This window comes from Spermophilus citellus (assembly GCF_964194105.1).
Source record: "Spermophilus citellus genome assembly, chromosome: X".
NCBI lineage: Eukaryota > Metazoa > Chordata > Mammalia > Rodentia > Sciuridae > Spermophilus > Spermophilus citellus.
Window position 1 is genome coordinate 37,497,849 of NC_138190.1, and position 27,082 is coordinate 37,524,930.

General features: G+C 38.8%; 1 protein-coding gene across 1 annotated transcript in view; it reads right to left on the minus strand.

The window, feature by feature from the left end:
- Positions 1-27,082, minus strand: part of EFHC2 (EF-hand domain containing 2) — a gene marked incomplete at its 5' end in the record, with an annotated part of 214,004 nt that overhangs the window by 76,921 nt on the left and 110,001 nt on the right. The window contains 3 exons of the mRNA XM_081277962.1: positions 3,005-3,201; positions 5,952-6,094; positions 13,731-13,896. Of these exons, the coding sequence (XP_081134088.1) occupies positions 3,005-3,201; positions 5,952-6,094; positions 13,731-13,896 (506 nt within the window). The remainder of the gene's footprint in view (positions 1-3,004; positions 3,202-5,951; positions 6,095-13,730; positions 13,897-27,082) is intronic.

Here is a 27,082-nt window from a genome sequence, read left to right on the forward strand (position 1 = left end):
CAAATATTAGAATGCCCCCTATAACCCCAGAAACTTTTGGCTACCCAGGCAATGCACTGATCAGAGCACAGCTAGTTGTCAAAGATCCATACAGGCAGTGTAATACTCATGCAGAAAGCCTACTGTTCCTGTCTCCTACCCTGTGATTAGCCTTTTGACTTAGAAAGAATATTTGTTATTCAATTCAGTAAAGCACAAGGTTATAAATAATTACAGCTAAAAGATCAAAAATGAGAAGATGAAATTTTAGAATAAAAACATTGGTGGTAATTTAGAATAAAGCTCCCTCTCTTCCACCACAAAATGATCCAGGTGGTTTGGCACCTACTGCAGACCCCCACTCCATCTCCTTTTTTTTGCATTTCCTTTCATCTATTTCCATGATAGGATCTATTAGCTCTTTTGAAAAGACTCCTCGGACTGGTATTAAAGAGTATATTAATCTTCCTCTGCCTAGTATGCCCTTGTTAAGAGTAGTTTTAAAATAATATAATTTTCACTTGAGATGCTGATACTAGATAATGTCCTATCATGCTTTTATCATTCTGAAAGAAGAAAAGCTCTTTATTCCTTAAAACTATATATGTTTTGACTGAGAGTGCAACTCAGTGGTAGAACAGTTGCCTAGCATGCCTGAAACCTCAGGTTCAATCTCTAGCATGAGGAAAAAAGGAAAAAGAGGGGAAAAAAACTATACCTACCTTTTTACATACAGGTAATCCTTGACTTTCAATGGGGTTATGCTCCAATAAACCCAATGTAATTTGGAAACATCATAAGTCAAAAATACAATGAATAAGCCAGGCACACACCTGTAATCCCAGTGGCTCAGGAGGCTGAGGCAGGAGGATTGCAAGTTCAAAGCCAGCCTCAGCAATGGCAAGGCGCTAAGCAAATTAGTGAAACTCTAACTCTAAATAAGATACAAAATAGGGCTGGGGATGTGGCTCAGTGCTTGAGTGCCCCTGAGTTCAATCCCTGGTACCCTAAAATAAAAACATGCACTGAATATACCTAGCCCAGCAAATATCCTGGCTTAGTAACACAGCACACTGTAGAGTATGGGTTGTTTCCCCTAGTGATCAGAGTCGACTGGGAACTGTGGCTTATGGCTACTGCCCAGCATTGCCGAGAGAGGATAGGATTGCACAGTATTAGCTCAGGGAAAGAGAAATCTCAAAATTTGAAGTACAGTCTCTACTGAATGTATATTGCTTTTATGCCACGATAAAGTAAAAAAACCCTAAATTGAACAATCATAAATTGGGAACTGTCTGTATATTTTATATTAAGGCATAGGTTCACCCTCTATTTTGAAATAGAATGCTAATTTATAATAGTTACAACAACTGAACTTTCTATAGGCCACATAAAGTTAAGCACGTCACACATTATCATCACATCTAATCTTTCTAGCAAATTTATGAAACAGGCATTCTTGTTACTCTTATTTCAAAGATGAGGAAAATAAAGGTCAGGTAAGACACATGGCTTAAGTCTCTCAGCTACAAAGTATGGGGTCTGATTTCCAATCCAGGCCTGCTGGTCTCCAGAAATTTAACTCCCCAATTATAGAGTTTCTTACCTGAGTTCAGTATTTTATACAGCTAATGGTTCATGCTTTTTATGATAACCCAAATCTCTAATATCACAAATGGAGAGATGATGTGGCAGCCAGGCTGCTCAGGCCTCCTATCAAGAGAGACCCTGTGGAGAAGAGCATCACAAGCCAACAGCCTCCAGCTGCCACAACTTCTAGATCTACACACGGTCCAAATGCAGTATCCCTAATGATGCCACAGTCTCCCTTGGCTGTCTCACTCAGTAATGGATCACAGCAGGGGGAGCAGAGCTGGGCACTCCTGCCTGACTCTGGGTGTCTCAATTGGGCAGTCTTTGCTCTGGGCTCTCCCTCTGCCTGGCTGAGACTTTTTCAAAGCTGCATGGCCCAGATGAGGTTCTTCCTATCCACCCTTCCTTCCTAGCCTCAACAGGAATTAGACCTGAATTCTGGTCTGAAGACTCCATCCACCCACTGTCTCCTTCTGCTCCCTCACTTTGTCCTTCAGAGGTCTTTCCCCCAATACACCTCTTGCATTTATAACTCTGTCTTCTGCTTCTCAGAAGTCCCAAATCGATATGGAAGATGGGATACACGTGTATTATATGGAGAGACTGATGCTAACAACTTAACCTTGAGCATTTTATATGTAAATAAGACAAAACTGGTAGTGTAGTATATAAATGGCACACAAATATTGTTATGTAACAGGTGAACTTTTAAAATAAAAAATTTCCAGACAGATTTTTTTCAATATTAGGTAATGATTCCCAAATACACGTTTGCACACTGAATGAGTCCACATTCAAAATTAAGATTTTTCCCAAATGTTATTTTTACTGAACAGAACTGCCATAATAGCACTTTTAAGAATGGTAACCATCTGCCACCTTAATTCAAATTAAAAAAAAAAAAAACTTTTTCAGCTCACTAGGGCCAATTCCTCCTTAAATTCTTTTTTAGGCCTCAGGTGGCCACAGTTATAGGAAGTTGCAACCCCAGAAGCTATTGAGTTCCCTTGGGGTTTCTGTTTGTTCCAGTCTTGGCCTTCTCTGTTGCCCTGTGCCAATTAACTGGGATGGCACAGTGTGTGGCACCGGATTGTCTTCCTTTCCTATACTTGCTGAATTTCTTTCTGAAAACATTGTTAGTGTCAGCAGAAAATGCAGGAAACTTGATTCAACCCTGGGCTAGCCTCCTGCCTCTTCCTGGAATCCGTGATGCTGGGCAGTGGAGAGCCAAGCGTGTAAACAGAGGAGACAAGGACCTGGCCTCTGTGATGGGACCTGTGGCCAAGTTGCACGGATCCATTATTCATGCCCACATGTGTGAATGCACAATGTAAAACAGTGGCAAGATGAAGAAGAAAAGCCCCTAGAGAAAGAAAAACACACATTGCAGAGGGCTGAGAGGCAAGTGAAGAATTATACAAAGTAAATTCACCCTGTTTGTATTATTCTCCATGTAGTTTAAGGTGTACTCATCAGCGTTGAGCAAAAGAAATAGGTAGCCATTCACGTTCAGTTTGGCTCCAACATACAGCTCCTCAGACTTGATATATTCTGATAGTTCACTTTTAAAGATTTCTTGTCCAGGCCTCTTAACACGAATTCTTTTCAAAAACATCCCACCAGTGAGCCCTAGAGAAAGAGAGAAAAGTTCATGGGTAGTCTTTATTCTTAAAAGAACCATGTGGCTTGCCTTTAGAGTTGCTTCATCCTCAAACACAGACTATACAACTTACCTGTGAACTCATATTGTCTATTATTCTCAGACTAAAGGGAGGAATGAGGCAGTGGACAAAGAAATAAGACTTCCTAGGTGAATGTGTTAAAGAAAAACATGGTATAGTATTCTAGCCTTTTTCTTCTTTCTCCCTTCCTAATCAAATAAACACATAGCAAAGACCTGCTACATAAATATTCCTGCAGCATACTGGGAGTGTGTAACATCAGGAGGTTACTCATCTTTGGAGCACATTTGAATAGAACCATTTAGAAAATGTCTCACTTGTGCTTATTTCTACTTATTTGTCTTGCACTTTTTCTGACGTGCAGATTAAGGGTAAATTGTCCCATCTCTGTGAAGGAGATTTCTTAAGTATTTGAAGACAACTGTGGGGGTCCCTTTAACTTTTTTTACATATTTTTTAAAATTTAATTTATTTTGAAGTGCTAGGGATGGAATCTAGGGCCTCAAGTGTGCTGGGCAAACACTCTACCACAATATCCCTAACCCCCTAACTTTTTTTTTTAAACAGGTAAAGTATTTTTGCTTCTTTGAGTTTTTCATCATGTATTTTACTTCCCAGAATTCTCAACAACTCATCTGTTCTCTTCCAGGCATTGGTTTTTGACCTCTTGGAAAGTAGCAAGCGGAGTTGCACAGGAAACTCTGAATCAGAACTGAAATCTACAGATCTGTGAATACAGTCTGAGACCAGATGAGATTTTGTGGTCACTACTACATCACTATCAGCTCCTCCTACCACATTCTGATAACACAAGTGGTGGAAAGACACAGGCCTTGAAGCCAAGTAAAGCAACATCACATCCTGGTTCTGTCACTTGCCTGCTGGATGATCTTTAAGAGTTATTTAACCTCTCTGAACTTCTGTACATTCTCATTGGTAAAATGGAAACAAAATTTGTGGGGGCCCAGGAAAATGTACCTCTCAAATTACCTATTGTAGGGAACATGACTGGTAGAAGACCCCAGCTGTCATGTTCTGAAATCCATCCTCGAGTATATGCCGAGGTCATACTTCCCACAGGCTTCTGCCAACAAATGACTACACAAGGCAGAGATGCTAAGATTGGCCCATTCCTATAAAGACAAGGGCTCTTCCAACTAGCAGCTTTGGCTCAGCCTTGCAGAAATCTTCTTAGAATTCCACTGCAGTCTAAGACCTCCCTTCTTCTTTCCCTCTGTCCTTTACCAGAGTCAGAACTATACTGCAGTCTGATGGCTCTCCCAGTCTCCTCTGGCTCTCTCCACATTTTTCCTCACCAGCATTTCCCCTAAATGAATATCTTGGAGATAATCCTGTCTCATATTTGTTTCTTGGAGAACTACTACTAAACTTAACCTCTTAAGAGTTCTTATAAGGACAATAGCAGGTACTGAGTAATGGCCACTACTATTATAAGCTTTTCATTGACTACTATCACCCTTTCTGTTTTACACATGCTGCAATTTACTTGGCCACATCTTCCCCACTCTAGATGCATACACTTGATTTTTTGACCATTTAGAGTATGACTTATATTCATCCCTATTCAATTTCATATCGTAAGATTTTCTACTATTCAAATCACTGTGGAGTCTTGATTTAGTTATACAAATTATTCATTACTCATTGGTGCGCTAAGGGCTCATACCAGCTCACAAGAGCCAATTGTTGAATTTTCAAAGATTTTGCAAGCCAGTTTTTTTAAACTGTTGGCTTCTAAAAACTGGCTGTGATTGGGGTATTCACATCAAGGAAAGTGACAAACAGTACAAATCAGGACTTTCAAATTTTTTTTCAAAGAGCCAGTTAACCAGCACATCACTGATTATTCTTCCCAAATGTGTGTTTTCAGCACAGATAAATGATGTAAATATGTTGAGACAAAAAACAGAGTCCTGGGCTGGGGCTGGGGCTCAGTGGCAGAGTGTTTGCTTCACACATGTGAGGCACTGGGTTCAATCCTCAGCACCATATAAATAATATGTGTGTGTATGTACATATATATATGTGTGTGTGTGTGTGTGTGTGTGTGTATATATATATATATATATATATATATATATATATAGAGAGAGAGAGAGAGAGAGAGAGAGAGTGTCTTACAGTTCCATAGTTTGATAAATCAACAGCTCTCCTCAGCAATGGCCATATAATCAGCACAGTGTGGAGAACATTCCATTAGGCCCAAGTGCAAATAGCATTAACAGACAGAAGGGCCAGAGAAAGATGGATCCTGAAGATTAAATTTATATATCTGGAATTCTTGTCAGAGCATCAACAAAAATCTGTTAGGCAGAACTATCAAGAGTATATACTTTCTCTTGGCTTGCTGGCTGAGAGTGGCACTGGTGGCAGCCAGACCTTGATTTTGAAATACTTGGGTTCCATAGAACAACCTCATGAAAAAGAGGGAATAGTGGCAAAAGGGATTTATCCCAGGCCCCCATCTCTGAGACAACCATAACTGTTCCTTGTTTATCATTTTGTATATTTCAGCTCCCATTTAAAACATTTTTGCCAAAAGAAACCTATTGATTTTTTTTAAAACCCACTACCAGGGATCATATAGGCTACAGACTCGGATCATATTCCCTAATCTTCAAAATGAAGAGGCAATTAAATATTCTCAGGAAAATACTCTGAGACTGTGTCTCTTACCTGAATTCCTCTCTCTAGGTTCAAACACTGAAAGTGTATCATCGCTGAGAAAATATGAAATAACAAACATCCTGTCCACTTCAGCACATTTGTCTGTGATTAGTTTTGCAAAAAACCGGAGTATATTGCTTACATTGCCATAGCTAAACAGAAGAGAAATAAGAAAGCATTATACAAGTAATCGACATATCACGTTGGTTGGGGGGTGGGCAGCAAGAGGCATGCTATGGTTTTAAAAATAGGAGGTTAAATTCTGCAAACAGAGAGTCCAACCATCTTCTTATTAAGGTTCTCAATCTAAATACAGAGGAATTGCCTCAGTATATTAAAACACATCTTATTCATTACATGTCCTGGGTAAATGGATCCAACACAAATGTCATAAACATGCTGCTCAAACCAATCACATTCATCAGGTGTTCTGTAATGACAAACCTGGCACCAATCACAGTAATCATGTCAAATAGAAGGGCAAGCACCTGGCGCCATTGCCTGAGCTAGTCCAGAAGGTGTGCTCTGCCCATGCCTGGGACAACCTCCATTTTTTTACTACCCACTATCTGGCACCCATGGCCCTTCTGCTTTGTACTCCATATCCCACGCCTCCCTGACTTCTCCCCTATCTCCCCAGCATCACTCCTGATTCCATTGGGAGAAAAGTTAACTTTTCCCTTTCAAATGCTATAACAAATAGCAGCCATGCCTCTTCCTTTTAAAAAAATATTTTTTTAGTTATAGATGGACACAACACCTTCATTTTATTTATTTATTTTTATGTGGTGCTAAGGATCGAACCCAGGGCCTAATTCATGCAAGGCAAGCATTCTACCACAGAGCCACAACCCCAGCACAGCCTGTTCTTTTTAATAGCACTTATCACCTGTATTGCAAGTAACCATTGCAGGTCTATTTTCCAAGGGGAAGCAATGTGTCTTATTAATGACTACCTAATATAGCACTTTTTAACATTATAATTACTATACTCAATAAATGGTTAAAGAAAGCTATACCCATACAGACTAGGGGTTGAACTTAAAACTCTGTGCATGAATAAAATAGTAGGCTGAACATGAGATCAAACTGTAGAATTAAAAGTTCCCAGAGGTGATTTGTTGGTCACTGAAGAAGTTAATTTATGGTTTCTAAGCAGAAGCATGTCTGTGCACCTTTGCTAGTGAAAGGTGAACCTTGTAACAAACAGTAAGCCTTGGGGAGGTCTTCGAAAATCAAAATCACTGCCTGAAGGAGCACAAAGTCAAATCAGGCCTTTGTCCTTTCCCTGTCATGACTCCAATCAGAGAGGTCCTTACTTGAAGAGTCTCCTATGCCAAAATACACTCTTTGTAATCATAGTGATAAAAAGCATAGTAATATTGGTTCATAGAGGCAGAAAGTGCTTTTCTCTGTGCCTTTCTCAAATTATCCAAGAACCTGGGCTGAGAAAGCATGGTGCCAAGATTCTCAGCTTGAGGCCTCAAGTGAGACAGAGTGCAGCCATTTGAAAAGCTAGTTCCAAGGCAGCCTGGGCAAAACATCCCAGAGGCCATTGATGTTTTCTTAGTGCCTAGTTCTCAGGCCTCAGGAGGACCTCACATAGTGTTAGGGCCAGTTATGCTTTGTCAACTATCTTCTCTGGCACATAACTGAACTTATAAGTAACAAATAGATTTACCAGCCCTCTCTCATGAAAAACCCATAACTTTTCAGATACCTGAAATATTCAAATGAGGTCTAGTCACTGGGCAAATGAATACTACTGTTAATGTAACTTCATAGAACTTACATAAATTTACAAGTGTATAAGTTAAGTGTGAACTTTTCAACATGCCAAATTTTCACTTAAATCTAGTGTTCTGGCGACCTCATCAATCAAGAATACAATCTCAATAAAATCTTAAGACAAAGTTTATTGTGTATAAAAGTCACCTGGGAAGCTTATTAAGTATGTAGAATCCAGAGTCCCATCCCTAGAGATATGGACTCAGTATCCACCTGACTCTGGAAACCTGAATTATTAGTAAGCACCCCAGGAGATTCTGATGAGGTGGTCCCCAGAGCACACTGTAAGAACCACTGCAAGAGTCTTCATATACTTCCTTGACAAAGAAGCTAATTATCAAACTTCTCTAAACATTCTTTATCACAATATTCTGCCCTTCCAGCTAATCTTCTATTCAGACCCAATTTTGTGTTATATAAACTTGTACTTTTAGTTGGTTGTTTTCAAATTGTGTTTATTCCCATTGTTCCAAATATATAAATTCCTAGATCCAAGAGTCATGTCTTAACTTTTACTATATAACACAATTTTCTATAATCACCACCTTGAATTTGTCTCCCATTTTCTTTTAAATACACTTCCATTAGGGCTGCTCCACCTAAACTGTTCTTATAGAGGCTAATGATGACCTCCATAATGCCAATTCCAATCCTTAATTTTTCCTTTGTCCACATCAAAATTGACCAATCAGCAGCAATTGGCAAAAATGACCACTCCTTCTTCCATGATACTCTTGCTTCGCTTGACTTCTGGAATTTTGCATTCTCTTGGGTTTGATCTCTCCTACTTTGTTCCTTTTCTGTCTCCTTTGCTTGTTATTCTTCTTTTTCCCAATTACTTAATTTGGGGTATCCCAAGTTTTATTCATGCACTTGTCTCTATGTATCTATTTTCTCCCTTGATGATCTCATCCAGTCTGAAGACTCTAGTACAACTTGGCATCATGACTTAAAATACTATGTACATACGGATGCCTTCCAAATTTCTATCTAGCTCAGACCGCTTTCTTGTACCCCATCCTCATACATCCAACTGCCTTTCAATATTTCCACTTGATAGCTAACAAACATCTCAAACTTGTTCTAAAACTGAACTTCTGCTCTTGCCCTCAAACTTACTCATCTACAGTCTTTCCTATCTCAGTGGCTGGCAACTCCACCCTTCCAGTTGCTCAGGACCAAACCCTGAGAGACAACATTAGCTCCTCACTCCTGTTGTAACACATATCTCATCTGTCAGGAAATCCTACTGGCTCTACCCTCAAAATATTTCCAGAATCCACTATTTAATTTCATCACTTCCACTGCATTCACCCAGATCTGAGCCACCATAACTTTCCTCTTAGACTACAGCAGTAGCCTCATAACTGGTCTCAATTCTACCATTGTCTTCTACAGTCTACTCTCAACACTGTGTTGGAGGGATTCTTTAAATATGCAAGTCAGAACAAGTCACTTCTCTGCTTAAATGTCCCAGGGATTCCCTCCTTCTCATTCAAAGTCAAAAGATTCCTTATAAGGCCCTCTGTGATCCCATCCCATTACTTCTCTTACCTTATTTCGATGTATTCTGCCTTTTACTCATCTACTCTATCCAGTCGACCTTCTGGATGGTTCTTGCACATCCCAAGCATGCTTTTTGCTCAGGACCTTTACACTGACTGTTCCTTCTGCCTGGAACACATTTTCTTCCCTCGGGTGCATCAGAACACACTATTTAAAACTACAACCAGGGATGTTCATCAACCCCATACTCCCAAATTCTCTTTATTTTCTTCACAGCAACTTAATACTTTCTTTACTTTTCCATGGTATTGAACACATTATATATACTAAATAATGCCTTTTTGTATTATTTATTATCATTATCTTTTACATACCTCTTGCAGCTAGAATGAAAGTTCTAGGCAGGCAGGGCTTTGTGTCTGTTTTTGTTGTCTTTTTAAAAATAATTTTTATGTTATTGAATTTTTATATCTTTATCTTATTTATTTTTATGTGGTGCTGAGGATCAAACCCAGTACCTCACTCATGTTAGTAGGCAGTGCTCTACTGCTGAGCCATAACCCTAGACCTTTGTGTCTGTTTTGTTCATAGAAGTATCACAACTATGGCAAATACCTAGGTTGGTCTTTGGCATGCAGCAGGTGACAGGAAACATTTGTTGATAAAGAAAATGAATGTTCATAATCTGCTTGAATCAAATGTATGAAATATGATATGTCAAGAGCTTTGTAATGATTTGAACAACTAATAATAAAAAAAGAAAATGAATGGATCATCCCGAGCTACACATCTACTAAAAGCCTCAAAAGTAGCTAGAGCTATAGAGTCTTGTGGTTGGGAAACACATAAAGGCTTATTTTTATTGATGGGGAAAAAATTTAAAGAGGGGGAAAATGGCTTATGGGGATAGCAGATGGACAATATCTGGAACAAATGAGAAACTAATATTAAATCATGAGGGTTGGGGTTGTAGGTCAGTGGTGGTATGCTTGCCTCACACGAATGAGGCACTGGGATTGATCCTCAGTACCATATAAAAATAAATAAATAAAATAAAGGTATTTTTGTCCATCTATACCTTAAAATATTTTTTAAAAGATTAAATCATGAATTCTGGATGCTATATAGTCATGAATAGCATAAGTATGGGATATTATTAACCTTCCTGGTAGGAAGCCATCTGTCCCTTCCTTCCATCTTTAAGAAATGGATTAGTGGATATTTACTCTCTTACTCTGTCCACTTATTCATCCTCTCCTCTTTTTGTGGTGAGGGGGTAACTGGGGATTGAACCCAGAGGCATTCTACCACTGAATTATACCCCAAGTCCTTTTTATTTTTTAATTTTGAGTCAGGGTCTCACTAAGTTACTTAGAGCTTCTCTAAGTTTCTGAGGCTGACCTCAAACTTAGGATCCTCCTGCCTCCGCCTCCTAAGCCACTGGGATTCCAGGCATGTGCCACCACACCTGGCTCCATTACTCTTCATATTGAATAAAATATTGAGCTGCCCCTAAGTATGTAGTCAGCATTGTTCTAACTCTTAGGGAGAGCCCATAAATTGCATAAATTAGTAGTCTTCACACCTGTAATAAGTACAGCTTTTGCAATAAGAAAGGCATACTCCAGAAAAGAGATTCAAATCCAAGCTCAACTAAAAATTAGCTGTTTGAGTTTGGGCAAGTTACAGAGCCTCTCTGAGCCTCAGTTCCCTCAAGTGAAGAATGAGTGCAGTAATTATCTACTTTCCAAGGCTGTTTTGAGGATAAAATGATACTAAGTATTATAAAGTATTTAGTAGATAGTAACCACTAATTGCTTAATGGTATAACAGAGTAGTAGTAATATTATTAGAGAAACAATCATCAGAATACTGTGGGCACATAGAGAACAAAGTTACTAAATCAGTCTGGTACAGTGACAAAGAAATTATTCTAGTTCTCCCAAGTCAGACTAGACAATGTGCCCAGCAGGTCATCGCAGTGATGTTTACCTGGACAATAAAGATGATCTCCATGTCTATCAAAAACCTCATAGGCTTTAATTTGAAATGTTATCCTCCAATTACTCATAGTAGACAGCATTAACCTCATAACAATAGCACCCAGTAAATTTATTCGATAGCAATATATAAAATCAATATATGTCATGAATAATTTCATGTTCAAATTCACATTTTCTTAATTTGCATTAAGAAACTATCTTTATATGGTTTGTGAGATCATCTTCCTTAGGTTCTCACAGTTTTGAAACCTTGGGTCATTCAAACTCATGCATAAGTCTCCAGCCGAATGTGCTAGTTACTATGGAAACAAGGTCACTGTGTGGGAGGAGTCTGATAGAAGTGTATTCCTAGCACAGAACAAGCAGTGGACAGAAAGAAATAAAATTAAAGACATTTGTGCCTATACCACAATTCTCTAGCCACAATAAAATGACACAAACAGAATGCTGTCTGCAGTCAGGGTTCTGTAGGCAACTTTACCCAGTGCAGACAGAAAGAGAGACTAAGTCAACTACCCACAAAGAACTGCTTTACCCCTGGGTTCCAGAAGCAACACCCTAGATAATATTTCATCATGTTTACTTATAATAAAACTTCTTTCTCTTTTTACAATAAGGACATTTTTTCCTGCACACCTCCTTTGGGTGGCAACCCTTAAAAAACATCAGTTAGCGGGAAATGTCCATCAAATAGTCCTACCCTGGAACCTCATTGTAAACACTGTTATCAATAAGAGAGGAAGGAGAATAAGTTAGTGTCTCTCTTACATGATGATCAGTGGTTCTCAAACACTGATGTGCCTCAGAATCCCCTGGAGGGCTTATGAAAACAGAGTGCTGGGCCCCACCTCCAGAGTTTTCCATCTCAACTGGTCTGGAGGGAGAGGCACAGAATTAGCATCTCTAACAAGTATGGGGACCACACTTTGAGTAGCACTGAGTTTAGAAAATAAAAACCTGGGTTGGGGCTGTGGCTCAGTGGTACAGCCCTTGTCTGGCACTTGTGAGGCACTGGGTTCGATCCTCAACACCATATACAAATAAAATAAAGGTATCGTGTCCACCTACAACTAAAATAAATAAAAATAAATAAATAAATAGACAGATAAAACCCTAACTCCTTAAAAATAAAAGATTATTTCTTGAAAGACAAAACATCACATCATGGCAAAGGGCATACTTTCCATCATTCTGTATAAGTCTCAAAAAGATTTCAACCATTTTTACAGATATAGCACAATTATTGTTCTCTCTCCTTCAAATGTTCAACAACAGCATCTGACCTCATTCAATTTGACCAAATTCAGGGTGCTGTCTTAATTCCTTCTCCTAGTCTTACTGCACATTCCCTTTATCATTGTTCTCCCCAGGATCTCCTGACCCATTATTTTCCTCATGCAGGACTCCAGCTTTTAGCCGGCATCCTATTGAAGCAGCTGCAGTATTTCCCTACCACTTTTCCCCTGGATTTCTTCTCCACAGTCTGCTCTCCCTGCAGAAGAAAAAAAGTAGCCCTAGGCAGTGCCTAGATTCTACATGCATGACTCAGGAGCAGATTTTACCTCATAGAATATTAGGGATACTTTGAACATCCACCTTTTGAAATTATATGCAGCCATGTGAGCGATCTGTTGTTACTGAACTTACCCAAACCTCTCAAATCAAAACAACAACATTAATTATTTTTCAAAATAACATTTTGAAAAACACTTATATATCATTTAAATCTCTATAACAAGGGCTGGCAAACCACAGTCCATGGGCCAGATCCAGCTAGCCACCTGTGTTGACATGGTCTTTACATTTTTAAATGGTTGAAAAAATAAAAAGAAGAATATTTTGTGATATCTAAAAATTACATGAAATTCAAATGTCAATGTTCATAAAAACAGTTTTATTGGAGCACAGTCACACATGTGTTTACATTCTGTCTATGGCTGCTTTCATGGCACATCTGGATGGTTGTGACAGGCCATATGGCCTACAAAGCCCAAAATATTTACACTGACTCTTTTTAAGTTTGCTGACCCCTTCCTCTACATCCTTTCCTAGGGATTATCTTCAGGAGAGAGACATACAGGCAGATAGATAATAAAAAGCACCACAGATTGGGGATGATATGACTTTATGATTCCCCAGATGATACTGTAAAATAAACATTCATGTAGGAACCTGACAATACCTATAAGTTAATCAATTTCACTAAAAGACTACAACAACATGTCCTTGAACTTGAAATTAGATGAGCTTTTTTTTCCTTTTTAAAAAATTTTTTAGTTGTAGATAGACACAATACTTTTGTTTATTTATTTTTAGGTGGTGCTGAGGATTAAACCCAGTGCCTCATGCATGCGAGTCATGTGCTTTACCACTAAGCTACAACCCCAGCACTTAGATGAGCTTTGTGTCACCTCTTTTTATCATGAGGACTGTCATAAACCCCAAACAGATTTGGAAAAGATAGGACTCAAATCATGGTTCCCTCAAGCACCTGTCTTCTTCCATGAATTTCTTGAAGTTCCTCTGGTGAGGTGTGGGCACAAGGCCTATGCAGGAACGGAGAGAATCCTCTTCAGACCCAAAGCCCGTGTAAGGTGGAAATTTCCTTTCTATTTTTGGAAGAGGAGGAGCCTTGCACGAAATGGAGGTAAAGTTCTCTATAACAAAACAAAGGAAAACAAAACATCAAATATTTTCTTTTGCCCTGATTATGGCTGTTTTGAAAGGTTTGTTATGATTTCAAGATGAACATGGAGATCTTTGTAGACTATTTTAAACTCTTTCAAACAAAACACGGCAAAATCCTATGAGAGTAGGTTCCAATCATGTTTACAAAAACCACAGAAGTCACTTAATAATTGCCATTGGTTCAAAAGAAAAAATAAGAATCTGTGTCAAATAAGTAAACATTTATCTTTTGTCATCACATCCCCATTTGTGAATATTTTTGTTCTTCCCCTGATTTTTCCAATGATATGAAAATTCAAACTTGAAACTTTATGCCCCATTCCATATTTTAACCTGTAATTTATCCCTCTCCTATCTTCAAACAACACTCACTAATAAAATTCTTTTCCAAATAGGTCTGACTCTTGACTATTTTACCTTTCCCCTTTCCCACCCGCCAGTTCTTCCTCCTAGACCCACTTTTCCAGCCCCTTCCTTTGCCTTCAACAAACTCTAGGACATGACACTTCACTATCTAATTCAAAAATAAACACAAAATAAAATCTCTTTCTTCTCACCCACCAGTGCTCCAAGTTACTCTTGTTCCTGCCCAAGGAAAGACTATAATTTTATTCAAATGGTGAATAAAGTGTAAAGAAGCAACAAAATAAAACAACAAAAACTTTTTAATGCCCAACTGCCTACTCTCTCAAAGGGAGTGCTGAGTGGTAAATACTGCTGGTTTTCTTCACTTATCATATGAGGAAAGAGACGTAGAGAGAAACCTGGGGACATATCTGTAAAAGCCTAGAAGCTCTTAGGTACTCATTTACACTGTTGTGCAATCTCCAAGAAGCAACTGTGCTTTCCAGAAAAATAGCATACTGACCAGATATCCCCAAGTCACTGTTTTGCCCCATCACTAATGGCAAAGAAGATACCAGGATCTTTCCTAAAAACCAAACCACAGAACCTACTTTCCATTCTTTCCCAAACTTGAGTATGCTATAGGTATTTTGTTTGTGTATGATAAGCAAAGATTTCCTTCTATTGTTCTAATAGAAGGAAAATTACATTTTTAATGCACATCACCATAAGAGAAAATGTGCTTCAATTTACTATCCAAGACAACCTAACTCTAAAATTTGAGGTGTTTTTGCTTTTGTTTTACTGAACTATCAAAACACTAAGGATCCTAACTCTGATATGAAAACATTTTCAGCTTTCTCTTTTCCTTAGACTTGCTAGTAGTCTTTGTGTGAAATTTCCCCAAGCACAATCCCCCCAAAAGAATACCATTCCACCCTAATAGTAACTGTTCATAGCTGACAAAGAGAAAAGGTGCAGCCAGTCGGCCAATATGGGGGAAACTCTCCTGTTGTTATTTCTGTGATGACTAAAGCAAAGTCTTGGTAATAAAAAGGAAAGTTTAAGTCTCAGAATTAGACAGAACTATAGTAGACTCTACCATTGCTCACCATTACATCAAACACACCACCATCTGATATCTTCATTTCAAGGCAAGCACCATAGAGATAACAAAGAGCTCTATGTGATTATTAGAAAATTGGGACATAAGCGGTTTTATACAACAGGGGACATAATACATACAACTTTACATACTAACCTAAGCGGTCTAAACAGGAAGACACACATTTAATTGCAAAGTAATTAAGAATGTATTCTACAGCTACCTTCCCCCTACCCCAGGTTTTATAACACACTGTTGTTTTCTCAACTACATAGTTTTGGCAACAGATTTAAGTAACAAAAGAACCAATTTAGAGTTTTCCTCTGCACCCACAGTGCCATCTAGTGTATAAAAGCTGAGAACTGATCCACTCCATCACCCCTGACTTTTGTAACACCACATACATTAATTTTTGGAAACCGTGGCTCAAGACCCAACTTTAAACCATATTTTTTTCTGGGTAACACACATACATTCACAAAGCTGTAAACTTCTTCCTGAATGACGAGTTGGATGTCTCTGGTTTTGCAACATCCCAACCTCTTGCATGGTTCAGGTATTTAAAAATATTTGTTGAATAAATGTAAAGTATACATTTTTATACAAAGCATCCCCAAATGTCTTCTGTAACTGGTACTTTATTAGATCCTGAGACATTTCCTGTCTTTCAAATGTTCTGACTTCTCTGTTCCCAAATGACTTGCAAAAATACATAAGACTAAATGCCTATCCATGATTGATTGTATTCCAATAAACTACAGAAAGATGAGATATAAAAAGGAGTCTTAATGTTCCTTCATAGTGATTTTCTATTCACCTTCTCAGTTGGAAGCACTTCTGAGAAAAGTCTTCAGTTACCTCAAAGTTTATCTTATGTTCTTATAACCCAGAGATGGATCCAGGCTCTGGGAGACCTACAGCTTATTTGATTTGGAAGAAGCTCTTTAAGATAAAGAATACCGAGGCTGGGGCTATGGATCAGCTGTGGAGCATTTGCCTGGCATGTGTGAGGCACTAGGTTCAATTCTCAGCACTATGTATAAATAAATAAAATAAAGGTCATCAACAACTAAAAAAAAAATTTAAAAAAAGATGAAGAATGTCAGCTGCAAACAGTGGCATGAGCCAGCAGTCCCAGCCACTCTAAAGACTGAGGCAGGAGGATTCAAAGTTCAAGGCCAGTCTGAGCAACTTAGCAAGACACTGTCTCAAAATAAAAAATAACAAGGGCTAGAGATGTAGCTCAGTGGTAGAGCATTTTCCTAGCATGGGTGAGGTTCTGGGTTTCATCCTCTAGTACTGCAGGAAAAAAATAAAAATAAAAAATGACAAATTATTGAGACAAAATTAGGCCAGGTCTTTGGGTTGGGACCCCCCCCCCCAAAGGAAGAACCTTGAAGATTTAGCTTCATTAGCTTCAAGGTAAATTCACCTCACTTTTACTCAAGACCTAGGTCAAATTATTTCAGTGAAACATTTACTTGGGGGTCAAATGATTAGTGAATTACACAATGTTAGAGCTATAAAATCCTTAGAAACCCTCTAATCCTCAACCATCTTCTCTTCATAGGGAAGGTAAAAAAGCAAAATTGTTAGGGTCCATCAAGGTCATCTGGTGAAATCACAAGCCAATTCTATCCCTGTTGCTGCAAGTTGGGATGGCAAATTTGCTCAAGTGATGATTAAACATTTGATTTTAGATGTTCTGCTGCTTCTAGTGCCAAAAGCTCAGAGAGAGCTAGAAATGACTTACAAAATTAAAGATGCTTTAGGACTTTTGGTCAGCCTTAATCTGAGTATAGCCTTCTAAGGGTTCAAAGGCAATAGGGATGAATGATCATGATACTAGTTGGGTGATATCAGCCACTAAGAATCAATGACAAGAAAATGCTCTTATAGAAAAAGAAATAATAACCCAAGGCAGAAATTTCTAGGTAAGAATAATTTACTTTCAAATCCCTGTTCCTTTAGTGGAAGAAATACCTCCTGAAGCCCCTGGAGTTTTATCCAACCTTCAGACTATAAGACTGACATATTTCCACCAGCTTGTCTGTGTTCAACTACTTCAAACATTGAGGGAGTGACCTGCTATAACCCAGCAGGCAAGCCAGAACCAAAGGGATGGCCACACTGCCTAATGGAGGAGTCACACTGGACTGTGATGGGCAAAAAAATCAATGAAATCTCCTTCTCCTTAGAATCCTTAAAGTATGTAAGAATCTCATCTTTTCAAGAGTCAAATGTCTGTTGTTCTTCATTGAAATTATTTAATGCTTATGCCAACTGTTATGGCATTTGACTGCATTTATTAATCCTTAAAAATATTTTTACCAAGATGTCACAGCCGTTAATGAAGAAAAATAAAGATCATTGATTCAAATTTTTTAAATGTCAGAAAGAACTATATCTAAATAATATTAAGTATATTAATTTAACTTTATCCCCCAAAATCAGGAAAAGCAAATGTAAAGATGATCAGAGAATATTGATTGATCCATTCCCCTTACACTCAATCATAGATATAATTTCTAGTCATTAGTTACACTGAGTACACTGTTGTAATTCAAGAAATGTTGTATAATAATAATGTCTGTTAAGCGGGATATTTTAACATATGTTATGAGAAATATAAAAAATCAGTGTGACTATGAAATGCATCATAATTTTGCGTTTGCATAATTTTGTGTTTAAATGCAAAATGCTCATGTTCACTTTAAAGAAACAAACTACTTTTTTTAACATAATAGGGTAAGTCTATAGTGAACAAAAGCTGTAGAGACAAGAAATTAAGCACCAAGACTCAACTGAACCAGACTACGGACATTTGAAGCTGATACATTTACCCAGGATAACTCGATTTGGAGCACACAAGGGATTTACAGGGCCTCTGAAAATTCCTGTAGAAGCTGCTAAGACACAAATGATGTATCAAGTCTCTCTGGCATGATATTCATTTTCCCAGATGCAAATTTTATATTCTCAAAATCAAGCTGACAAATATCAACCAAATGCTGTGCTCTAAGTTTAAGGAATTATATGATGTTTTAGAATCTTTACCACATCCTTTATATTAGGGTAATCTTTCAATCTTTCACCATGACCTTTATATAAAAGTAATCTTCAGATGTAAGTTATAGATTTCAGTGGCCCATCATCAAATTTTCAACTTGCATTGAAGACTTATTGATTCTAAACAGGTATCTACATTTATCAAAGGCCAAATTCTTTTCCCCAATGATCTAAGGGTCACTAGCAGCTTCTACACCTGCACATTCCTGTCTCCCTCTTATCCAGTTGTTTTGACCCCAAAACAATTATGCTCAACCATTTCCACTAAAGAGGACCAATTTTAGAAAATAAGAGACCCCTAATTTGGTCCCTGTAGGACCCACACATTTGACTAACGTGGCATGCCGATGCAGCGGAACAAGATCCCTTAATGAACCTAAGAGTAAAACTGAAAATCTTTTTTAATCTAACCCCATTGTATATTTTGTGTTCCTTCTCTTTCACTAGAAAAATTCCCAGGAGGCCAGGAATGCTACACAATAGGGACACCAAGACAAATAAGGTGGGCTTTTGTCTCTCTACAGACAAATCACCCAGTTTTTTTTTTGTTTGTTTGTTTTTTTGTTGTTTGTTTATTTGGTTTTTTTTTTTTTTTTTTTTTGGTACTGGGGATTGATCTCAGGGGCACTTGAAAACTGAGCCATATCCCCAGCCCTATTTTGTATTTTATTTAAGGACAGGGTCTCACAGAGTTACTTAGTACCTTGCTTTTGCTGAGGCTGGCTTTGAATTTGAGATCCTCCTGTCTTAGCCTCCCAAGCCACTGGGATTACAGGCGTGAGCCACCACACGGGGCAGCACCCGATCTTTTAAGAAGCTGTGATTCCTTCTGGCTTCCATCTCACCCTTCAGGAAAGTGTGTTTATATGAATGCTCCAAGCTTCAGAGGGAAGCACGGTCACCCTTTCAAATCTGTGGCTTTTGCATGCTTGAACTAAACCAGCACAGACTGAAAATACTCAGGGAAAACTGTGTCTGTATTGAACATGTTCCGATATTTTTATTTTCTTATCACTGTTCCCCAAACAATATAGTATAACTACTACTTACATAGCATTTATGTTATATTAGGTATCATCAGTAATCTAAAGATGATTTAAAGTAGCCCAGCATGGTGACATGTACCTGTAGTCCCAGCTCTTTAGAAGGCTGAGGCAGGAGAATTGCAAGTTCAAAATCAGCTGAAGTGATTTCATAACATCCAGTCTCAAAAATATTAAAAAAATAAAATACATAGGAGGATATGTGTAGGTTCTATGCAAATACTATATGCCATTTCACATATAAGAAACTTGAGCATCTTGAGATATTGGTATGGGGGGAATTGGGACCAGTCCTCTGTGGATACTGAGGGATTACCTATAGGACTAAGCATCCCTATCCCAGCTCTAAACCCCGACCTGGGAGGTCAGAAACTCTCATCTGCTAGGAGCCACAAGCATATATACGATGTATGGCACCTTTGGTTGTAAAGTGACGCCAGCTAGCCACTGAGATGATTATGTTAAAATTTACATTCATATGCAAACTGGACTCCCGCTGTTCACCTTGGCCTGCTACCGGACTCAAGTTACGGGACTTTACGGGACTGCTGGAGAGTTCCCATTGGTTGGGGAAGGATAGTAGGAGGGAATTCCGGAGGAGGTCGGAGGAGACGGGGGGTTCCGGTCGGCGCGCGGTTCCGGTCAGACACCCTCGTGGGAGGACCGGTTTTTGACTTGCTGGCGCTGAGAGTGTTAGCGGCTTTTTCAAAATAAAGTTTTGTTCCTGCTTGATTGGCTCGTGATTCTGTGCCCAGCCAAGACTGCGGCATTTGGCGGCCCGTGCGGGGAACGCCTGAAGCTTAGAGGTGAGTAAATTGCTCGCCCCTGAGGGAAGGCGACAGGATGGATGACCTTCTCAGAAAACAATGTGTTCTTGTTTTGATTTATTTTGTTTTTATTTCGAGCTCCCTAGCCCTAGAATTTTCTCAGGCGAACTGGAAAAAATGGTTGGCTCAAGGTTTGAAGTTATTCAGCCCTGAGAAAGAGAAAATTGATACAACCATTGTCTGCTCCGTCTTTGTTTCATTCTGCTTCGGCTTTGTTTTATCCTACCTTATTGGGTTAGGTTATAGTAGATTAGAATCCAATAAAAAACAAACCGAAAAACTGTTAAGTAAATTGTTAGAGGTCCAGACTATGGTAGAAAAAACGCTAGGTCAAGCAAAAGAGAAGGTCTCTCAAGCTAGTCAGACAGAGGAAAATTTAAAGAAAGCAAGCTTAGAGGACAAGCAGCCATCAGGTGGAGAATTACAACAGGAGGTTGCTACCAACTCCGTTCTATCACCAGAGGGCGTAACTCAGCCAACAGCTCCATCTACCGCTGAGCGGCCCTCAACTACCGTAGTTGATGGACGGAATTCTGAGGCAGGACCCCAAAGATTAGCATGCCCTGTACTTGAGCAGGCAGGAGGGCAACGAATTCACCGTGCTTTAGATTTCAAAACAATAAAGCAATTAAAGGAGGCTGTAACGACCTATGGGCCGCAAGCTCCCTTCACAATAAGCATGGTTGAATCTGTTACCAACTTGGACATGACACCAGCAGATTGGGCTAACATGTGTCGATCTGTGCTAAACGGAGGACAATATTTGTTATGGAAGGTTGCCAATGAGGAATTTTGCATGGAGACAGCTAGGCGAAATGCAGAAGCTGGGTACCCTCAAAGAAATATGGACATGCTATTGGGAAAGGGACCATATGAGGGTCAAAGACAGCAAATTGAATATGACCCTGGCGTATACGCACAAATTGCTGTAGATGCAGTTAGGGCATGGAAAACTTTACAGGGGCATGGAGACTTACAAGGTCAATTATCTAAGGTAATACAAGGAACTAATGAACCTTATGCTGAATTTGTAGATAGACTTATTCAGTCAGCCTCTAGGATATTTGGAAATACAGAACAGGTAATGCCATTTATAAAACAACTGGCTTATGACCAAGCAAATCGTTGCTGCAGAGAGGTCATTAGACCATGGAGACATGAGGATTTAAACACATATATTAAATTATGTAGAGACATTAATGAACAGGGGCAAGTCTTAGCAGCAGTACAACAGGCTTTAGATGCCAGGCCAAGAACATGCTATAATTGTAATCAAACAGGACATTTTAAAAGGAGTTGCCCCATAAGAGGAGGGTTTAACAAAGCTGGATATCAAAGGAATAGAATACCAGGTATTTGCCCACGATGCCGTAGAGGGAGACATTGGGCTAATGAATGCCGTTCTCAAACCACCATAGAGGGTATTCCGTTATCAAAAAACGGACAAGGACCAAGTGTTTACCCACGATATCGTGGAGAAAGGTATCAAGCTCCATTGCCAAAAAACGGACTAGAGGGCCCAATGCCCCGGGGCCCCAAACCACAAATATATGGGGCAATGGAGGAACCCAACAGCCCCATCAAGGTAGTGCCCAGGACGCATTATCCATTAAATCCCTCATCAGACAAACTAGAGGGAGCGCAGGGCTGGACATCTGCGCCTCTGCCAGAGCAGTACTAACCCCAGAGATGGGAATTCAAATCATTCCCACAGGAGTAAAAGGACCTCTTCCCAAAGGAACAGTAGGCTTATTATTGGGACGCAGTTCTTCTACACTAAAAGGACTTATGATAAGTCCTGGGGTAATTGATCCCGATTATGAAGGTGAAATAAAAATTATAGCTAGTTCTCCAAGAGGTATATCAGTAATTTCACCAGGAGATAGAATAGCACAGTTATTAATAATACCCAGCCTGCATGATAAATTTTCCAGTTGTAATGTAGAAAGAGGTTCCAAGGGATTAGGCTCCACAGGTGTAGATTGGGCTATGCTGTCTTTAAATTTAGATTCTCGCCCAATGCTAAAATTAAATATTCAAGGACATGACTTTAATGGGCTGCTGGACACAGGAGCTGACCTTAGTGTCATCTCTCGTCAAGAATGGCCAAAATATTGGCCATTACAACAAGCCACTCAAACGCTTCGAGGCCTAGGAGTGGCAACAAATCCCCATAGAAGTGCTATGGTATTAGATTGGAGGGATCCTGAAGGATGTGAAGGAACTATACAGCCCTATGTATTGGATCATCTTCCTGTAAATTTATGGGGACGAGATGTCCTAGATCAATTAGGATTGACATTAACAAATAACATCAATCCTAACGCGCCCACTACTAGGGCTAAACAAGGCTTTAGGAAAGAAAAAAGATTAAGAGAACAAGAACAAGGTATGACAGCACCTATTCAAATAGATCAAGAAATAAATAGACATGAATTGGGTTTTCAGAAAGGGCCACTGAGACAATCAAAATTACTTGGAAATCAGAAAGACCAGTGTGGGTTCCTCAGTGGCCCTTGACTAAAGAAAAGATACAAGTAGCCCATGACTTGGTCAGACAACAGTTAGCGGAAGGACATATACAACCTTCCGTATCCCCCTATAATACTCCCATTTTTGTCATTAAAAAGAAATCTGGTAAATGGAGATTATTACAAGATTTAAGAGCCATTAATAATGAGATGGTTATTATGGGACCTGCTCAATCAGGGATTCCTCAATTGTCTGCTTTACCAAAAACCTGGCATGTTTTAGTTATAGATATTAAAGATTGTTTCTTTTCAATTCCAATTCATCCCGAGGATAGTCCACATTTTGCATTTACTATCCCTGCACTGAATCATGAAGGTCCTGATCAGAGATATGAATGGAAAGTACTCCCTCAAGGGATGGCTAACAGCCCAACTATGTGTCAAATTTATGTTAATAAAGCAATCCAGCCACTTAGAAACCAAAATCCTGAACTACAAATATTTCACTATATGGATGATGTGTTACTGGCACATAAAGATAAAAACACATTACTAGAATGTTATGCCACACTTACAAATTTATTGAAAAATTATAATCTAGAGATAGCAATAGATAAAGTACAATTAAATCTTCCAATTAATTATTTAGGAGTTCTATTATCCTCAACCATGGTCCGTCCACCAAAAATTCAAATACGAGTAGATCAACTCAAATCACTTAATGACTTTCAAAAGTTATTGGGAGACATAAATTGGATAAGGCCTTATCTAGGCATACCAACAGGAGAGTTAGGACCTTTATTTGATATTCTAAAAGGTCCATCAGATCCAAATTCACCCCGCATGTTAACGCCTGAAGCAAGAAAAGTATTAAAAATCATTGAAACATATATGGAAAATATGCATTTGGATAGAATTGATATAAGTTTGCCTTTATTATTTATTGTACTACCAACAAAAAATATTCCTACAGGAGTATTTTGGCAAGAAGGTCCATTATTGTGGATACATTTATCTTATTCCCCTAACACTATTCTTACTAGATATCCTGAGGCTGTAGGACAATTAATACTCAAAGGAATAAAAGCAGCTAAGGGAGTGTTTGGGATTTCTCCCAATAAAATTATTACTCCATATACTATGGATCAAATTGATGAGTTAACTAATGAGTTAAATACTTGGGCAATAATCCTGTGTAAAACTAGTGTTTCATTTGATAATCACTTACCATCTAATCCTTTGTTGTCTTTTTGGTCTAAGCATCCTGTAGTTTTTCCAAAAATGACAAGAAAAACCCCTATCATAAATGCTCCAAATATATTCACTGATGGGTCAAACAATGGTACAGCAGCAGTAGTTACTCCTGATCAAACTTTTACATTTTTAGTACCCAAACAATCAGCTCAAAAGGTAGAGCTTAATGCAGTATTACAAGCTTTTATGATGTTTAAAGATTCTGTATTTAATTTATTTTCTGATAGTCAGTATGTAGTTAATGCTATTAATTCCCTTGAAGATGCTGGTAGGATTTCCCCTTCCTCTACTGTTTTCTCTTTGTTTTCCGCTATACAAAGTCTAATCTGGGACCGAAAAGATCCATTCTTCATAGGTCATATCAGGGCACATACAGGATTGCCTGGAGCCCTTAGTATGGGCAATGAACTAGCAGATAAATCTACACATGACATACATATTTTCTCCACAATAGAAGAAGCTATAAATTTTCATAAAAGGTTCCATGTCAATGCTAATACTTTACAAAAGCGTTTTAAAATAACTAAAGAACAGGCCAGACATATAATAAAACAATGTCAAAATTGTGTGACATTTTTACCACAAGTTAATCTTGGAGTCAATCCTAGAGGACTAATACCTAACCATATTTGGCAGATGGACGTCACACACTTGCCAGAATTTGGAAAATTAAAATATTTACATGTTACAGTTGATACCTCTTCCGGATTTTTGATGGGCTCCCTTCATGCCGGAGAAAAAACTAAAGATGTTATAGCTCATTGCTTACAAAATTTTGCCACTGTGGGCGTTCCAAAACAGTTAAAAACGGACAACGGTCCTGGTTATACTTCCTCCTCTTTTAAACAATTTTGCTCATCATTTGGTATTACTCACATAACAGGAATTCCATACAATCCACAAGGACAAGGCATAGTTGAAAGAGCTCATCAAACTATTAAAATGTACTTATTAAAACAAAAGGAGGGAATTGGAAAGGGGTATATATCCCCCAAAGATAAACTTAAAATAACCCTTTTTACTCTAAACTTTTTAAATTTAGATTCATCGGGACTTAGTGCTGCGGAAAGACATTTGTACCCCAAAAATGTACATAAGCCTAAGGTACTTTGGAAAGATATTCTAACAGGACAATGGAAAGGCCCGGATCCAGTGATAGTCTGGAATCGGGGCGCTGTCTGTGTTTTCCCACAGGATGAACAGCAACCGATTTGGATTCCAGAGAGATTAACTAAAACAATTTCTACAGAAAAAGAAGATGATTTGACTCAAATCCATAACAGCTGACATCCAGAGCTCCAGCTTGGCTATTCTTACATCTGCGACAGTGATTAACCAAGGTTTTTTTTTTCAGTATCTATTTTATTATTGCATTTTTCCACATCATAAAGTTCTATTTTATTTTTGAGCTCATACAAACCTAGGTTAATGTTTTTCTGATCAGTTTTATTTTTTGACTGTGTTTTATTTTTTATTTATTTATTTATTTATTTATTTATTTATTTTTTTTTTTTTTTTGACTGTGGAGTTTTTAAACATTGCAATGGAGATTTCACCTAAGTATAGTTACAAGGCCTTTATTTACTATTGTCTTATGTGTTGTATGTTGTGTGCACACTTCTGTTTTGTGTTGTATGTCTGTATGTGTGTATGTCCATATTTCTTATATGAGGAGCGCTCATGAAAAAATGGATCCGAATTTTTTCTTTATTCACGTGATTTATATGGTTTAATTTAAATTAGGTGAACAGCTGTTTATGATTGTTGTTAAAGATGGTTAACAGATCTGTTTGTTTACTAATTTAAATTTGGTAAACGGCTGTTAAGGATTGTTTTTAAAGGAGTTTAACAGATCTGTTTGTTTACTTTCACCTTTTCTTTTTATTATATTTAATAATTCTGTTCAGGATAATGTCTCTTTACCATCATTGCCAGAATTTCCATCTCCATCCCAATTCCAGTGAAGACTGAGATAAAACCAAACTACAGCTTCTATGATAGCTATCACAGTAAACTGTATAAACTGATGCATCAATGAATATAACTCAACAAGTAATGCTATCAAGGACTTGATTTACTTTGGGAGGATATGGACATATTGATAGACTCCTCCAATTTGAACTGCTTGCAGAACTTGCCTGGACTATATATCAGTTGCATACATTGTGAAATATCATCTGGTGCACCGAATTGTGGTACTGCTGGCATATTTTTGCTGATGGTGTCACCAGTGATGCAATTTCCTTGCCAGCTCACCCCATGTTTATTGTGGTAATACTGGCATATCTTTGCTGATGGTGTCACCAGTGACGCAATTTTTCCAAAGGAGCCGTCAATTGGCTTGGTGTCGTGGCATTTCTGTATCCTCCTCCCTTCTACTAGTGATGGTCTAAATTTGGGGGCCAACAGAGGTGAGGCAAAGAACCTCACCCCCCCACTGGCACCAAGGCTAAATTTGGGGGCCAACAGAGGTGAGGCAAGAACCTCACCCCCCCACTGGTGCATAGGCCTATCCACAAGCATGGCTGAATGCTGGACCGGTAGTCAGCGACGGGTTGCTCTGATTACAGTGGATTCAACCTAAGACAGGAAGCTGACGCCTAAAGGTCAGTTCTCCCATGACGGGTAAGAACCATATGTTAAATTGGACAACCTACCAGGCACGGTCCCTAGCCACATTGCTTGTTGCTTAATTAAACAGAAGGGGGCAGATGCTAGGAGCCACAAGCATATATACGATGTATGGCACCTTTGGTTGTAAAGTGACGCCAGCTAGCCACTGAGATGATTATGTTAAAATTTACATTCATATGCAAACTGGACTCCCGCTGTTCACCTTGGCCTGCTACCGGACTCAAGTTACGGGACTTTACGGGACTGCTGGAGAGTTCCCATTGGTTGGGGAAGGATAGTAGGAGGGAATTCCGGAGGAGGTCGGAGGAGACGGGGGGGTTCCGGTCGGCGCGCGGTTCCGGTCAGACACCCTCGTGGGAGGACCGGTTTTTGACTTGCTGGCGCTGAGAGTGTTAGCGGCTTTTTCA